The sequence below is a fragment of the Apodemus sylvaticus genome, chromosome 3, assembly GCF_947179515.1.
Source record: "Apodemus sylvaticus chromosome 3, mApoSyl1.1, whole genome shotgun sequence".
NCBI classification, from domain to species: Eukaryota; Metazoa; Chordata; class Mammalia; order Rodentia; family Muridae; genus Apodemus; species Apodemus sylvaticus.
In genome coordinates, this window is record NC_067474.1 from 103,778,895 (window position 1) to 103,783,475 (window position 4,581).

Consider the following 4,581-nt stretch of genomic DNA (forward strand, 5'->3'; position numbering starts at 1 on the left):
GGCAAATATTTTCCATCTCTGCAAGTTAGAGGCAAAGGAATTCTCATTTTGAGACTAGATTGAAGTAGTAAAAGACTTTTAAAAAAACGAGTTGCCTTGTAATATCTTGGTATCTTCTTGGTGGGAGGAGGTTCCCAGTTTCCTGGGAGAGGGCTGGATGTTGAGCAGAACACCTAATAAGTGTTTTAATCAGTGATGCTTTTGTAAAGATACCATCACAAAACACCAGAGAATACTTTTTAGAGCATTTTCTAATTGATGAAAAGGTGAAAGATTGTACTAGCAGTTGCCAAGTTTTAATTTCATGTATTACAAGTTCCTGAATTAATTTCAAAAGTATACCTATCCATCCAAACTTTACACTTATTTTTTCAATCTACATGTTGTGACAAATCATATTGATGGTAATGATGAAGATGATAATTATGATGATGATATGATTTTTAATTTTCTTTCACTTTTTCTCTTTCTCTCCTTTCTTTGTTTCTTTGTTTCTTTCTTTCTTAAATATTTGATTTCATCACTCCATTTTTTAAATTTAAAATTAGATTTTTCTTTCATTTTGTCCATCCTTAGACCAGGTTCCGTGAGCTGTGTGGATATAATCCTAGACAATGTGGTCCTATTGTCAGTATGCTGACAGTGAACCTGTCTCTTTGCATTAGTCTATATTATTTGAGTAACTTGATGGGACCCCATAGAAGAAGAATACTAGAGAATGCAGCAGATTCCTTCCTCAGGGAGACTTGCCTGGATTCAAAATTGGCCACACCAGGTCATGTATTGAGATTCCCATTATTGAGATTACCCTCATATGCACTATAACTCTCCATTGCAAGAGGTTTCAACAACACCATACAATATTATATTAATTTACAATCTTCATCCAAAACAACCCTCACATGAATTCTACTACTGCTTTACAAACCCACCACAATTGCCCCCAAAAATCCTATACCACATTCTCTTCCAAGATGGATGAGTACAATATTGAAGGTGCGCATTGGCCATTAAGTAAATGGTAGTAGGCAAGCTAACACACAAGAACCTAAGAGGCTGGTTAGCTGGGAGCACCTTCTGAGTTCTATGAGCCTGGGATGAAATGTTTAAACAAGCTCTCTAGATATGAGGCCCTACCCACTGAAAGGTATGGTCAACCAAATCATAGAATCATAACTTCTGACCACCTCAGGATGAGCTTTACACAAGGAGACCTCAGAGCAATAGAGTTGAATTTTACTTGACCATTCCACATTCATCAGAACCAAAGAACGTGTGAAGCCCTGGCATCCAGCACACATTCTCTGCCTTCTTTCTACCATGTAACTTCTGTCTGTCCACTGAATGTGTGTATTCTCAAGGACTTTAAGCTCTCACAGTGGCATATCTTGTTCAGCCCAGTGTTCTCCTTTTCCCAACAGTGTAAGAACATGGAGAGTTCCTACACCTTCTGTGAAGCCTATATGGAGATGGCAGAAAACACAGTTGCTTCCCAGCCAGGATCCTGGAATACCCAACCTTCCCCTATGGAGTCCAGCCAGCTTATTTCAGGTCAGAGCTCAGATATGCCTACCTGGAAACAAATAGTGATGGCATCAACATCCTGTAGCAACCAAGATGCAGCCTGTACTCTGAGTTCAACAGCACACCTGGAAGAAGCCAATGATTTCCTGTTTGGAGAGCCAAGTGAGACCTCTTTTTGGTACCAGCAAGTTGTGTCTGCTGAGCAGAAAATCTCCCCTGCAGGCCCTCAGCACATGCAGCTCAACAGCACCCCGAAGACATGCCTCTCTCATTCCCAGAAGAGAGCAGAACTTGACACCAGGGATACTCTCTACAATGAAGGCTACTGGAAGAGGACACTGAACTCTGACAAGACTCTCTTGTTCACAAATACAGACATGTGTTTGAATCCCAGGATTAACTTTGGTAATCATCAAAAGGTGCTTTCAGGAAGTCATGCTCTCCAGGACCCAAATGTAGATCACTCCCTTGCTTCTAAACATGACCAGATTTTCAGTGGTGAACATGAGATGCCTTTCCATGGTAACCAGACCAACTACAATCAGATGACACCAAGGAATGGAGGGCATCTGACTCTCTATGGGAATCAGATGACATCACCCAGTTATACACAGGCCCTTTATCCCAATCAAATCATAACATCCTTTTCTGAACAGAATTGTTTTGGGAATCACCAGGAGAGCCCAGTAGCTGACAATGAATACTATGGAAATCAGATGATACTGCCAAATGGAAACCAGGTTTTCTCTGAGCCTCAGATGAGAATTAACTGTGACCAAACAAATGACCAAATGAAATCCTTCAGTGTTCAGAATGTCTTCAAAGATCAGGAGAATCTCCTCAGTTGTGAGCACTCCTTCTCTGGGTATCAGACATCAGGGTACAGATGTGACCAGGATTTGATTGTGAATCACCAGGCATCAATTTCATTTGCTGGCCAGGCTTTCTATGAGTTTCAGAAAGAGACTTCCAGTTTTGACACCACTTTTCATGGGTCTCAGAGGACAACCTCCAGTCCAGAAGAGAACCTGGCTAGCCATTCAGAGACAAGTCCCAGTTCTGAAGAGATATTCTATTTGGGTCAGATAAAGACCTCTTTTGATGAAAATGTCTGCCCAAATCAGAATGGAACACCCAATCTGGAAGGAAGCCTTGATTGGCAGGTGACTTCACTTAGTCCCCAAGCCTCATATGTGGATGAAAACCCTTATCCTTCAAGTTCCCCTTTGGTCCAAAGACAACCTCAGGAAAATTCTTCAGCTTCCAGTTTGGTCCAGGTACAACGTCCAGAGATGAAGTCAGACACCAAGACCAAGAGGCCAGTGTCCCGGAAGAACCCTCATCCTTTGAAGAGCTTCTCCTGTACCTACAAGGATTGCCAGAAATCATACAAAAAGTCTCACCACCTCAAAAACCACATGAAGAAACACACAGGTCAGAAGGATTATGCCTGTGATGAGCCTGGGTGCAAATGGAAATTCTTCCGCTCAGGAGATCTCAAGAGACACAAACAAAAGCACAGTTGGGAGAGGCCCTACCCCTGTGACATGTGCAACAAAAGCTATTCCAGACCCGATTATCTCAAAAAGCATCAGAGGAGCCATCTTCAAACATCATCCATCACTGCAACCTGAATGCCCACTCCCCTCCTTATACCATATCATATTACACTAACATATTTCTTCCTTCTTCTCAGTCACCATACCTGACCACTAATCAAGTACTTTGGGGATAATAGTGGGCCCCAGCAATGGACTCACTCAAATATTCCCAGCAGATTTTTTTTCAAGGAAAGCAGAGATGTAATGACAAACGTGTAGCTAGCCTGAATCAAAATTGTATACAATGAAATTTTATTATCAATTAAACATAAAATTATAAATACTTTAAAAAGTAGGAAACTTTTCATTGTCTCAATTCACATTCCTGAATTTGAAATCAAATGCCATGTTCATAATAGGAAGACATAATAACTTCAGTGTGTTCAAAAAATGTTTGCTTGAAAATCACTAAAAGTGATAAACATGCTGCCTCCAACTCAAATATTCACAAAACACATGTGTGACAAAGGAAGTGAAAAATCTCAATATTATGAAAATCCAACAGTCCAATTGAACTAGATGTGGAGATATTTCCCTGAAGAAATTTAGGTGAATTCAGACAAGTGAAGAAGAGTCATTGTGCTTGCCCAATGCAAAATCTCAAATTAAAACCACACTCATGTATCATCATATACAATGGCAAATACAAAAACAAAACAAACACACAACTTTCCTCCACCCAACTTGAAAATCCTAAAGATAGACTATATTCTGGGTAATGCTCCATTTTACACATTCCAGAGGACAAAACAACAAACCAGAAATTAATTCCATCAGATAGAGCAGTGGCAGGGCCTGTGAGAATTTTTGTTTTTCTTTTGTATTTATTGTTTAAATTTTTATTAGATATTTACTTTATTTACATTTCAAATGTTATCCCCTTTCCACTTTTTCCCTCTTTTTCCCTCACTTTTCCACATGTGCAAGGACTTTTCCTCTCATTGACACCTGACCACCCCATCCTCTGCTACATATGCAACTGGGGCCATTGGTCCCTCCATGTGTACTCTGTGGTTGGTGGCTAAATCCCTAGGAGCTCGGGGAGTCCTGATTTGTTCTAGTTTTTGTTCCTCCTATGGGGCTGTAAACCCCATCAGCTCCTAGGGTCCTTTCTCTAGCTCCTCCATTGGGAAGCCTGTGCTCAGTTCAATGGTAGGCTAAGAGCATCCACTCTGTATTTGGCAGGCACTGGCAGAACCCCTCAGAAGACAACTATATCAGGCTCCTGTCAGCTAGAACTTCTTGGCATCCACAATAGTGTCTGGGTTTGGTAATTGTATATTGAATGGATCCCCAGGTATGGCAGTCTCTGGATGGTTTTCCTTCAATCTGCTACACACTGTCTCTGTATTTCCTCCCATAGGTATTTTGTACCCCTTTTAAGAAGGACCAAAGTGTCCACACTTTGGTTTTCCTTCTTCTTGAACTTCATGTGGTCTCTATTATATCTTGGGTA

The 4,581-nt window shown here is 40.8% G+C and overlaps 1 protein-coding gene across 1 annotated transcript; it reads left to right on the forward strand.

The window, feature by feature from the left end:
- Positions 1-1,463: 1,463 nt before the first annotated feature.
- LOC127679984 (Kruppel-like factor 18) lies at positions 1,464-3,158 on the forward strand. The gene is made up of 2 exons (XM_052175545.1): positions 1,464-2,036; positions 2,121-3,158. Exons 1-2 carry the CDS (start codon positions 1,464-1,466, stop codon positions 3,156-3,158), a joined length of 1,611 nt encoding a protein of 536 aa, XP_052031505.1.
- Positions 3,159-4,581: the final 1,423 nt, after the last annotated feature.

Excerpts from the sequence above, each read along its gene's own strand:
- LOC127679984 (XM_052175545.1), top strand. The coding sequence starts at position 1,464 with ATGGAGATGGCAGAAAACACAGTTGCTTCCCAGCCAGGATCCTGGAAT. Across the intron at positions 2,037-2,120 it reads TCAGTGGTGAACATGAGATG|TCACCCAGTTATACACAGGC; the intron begins CCTTTCCATGGT and ends AATCAGATGACA.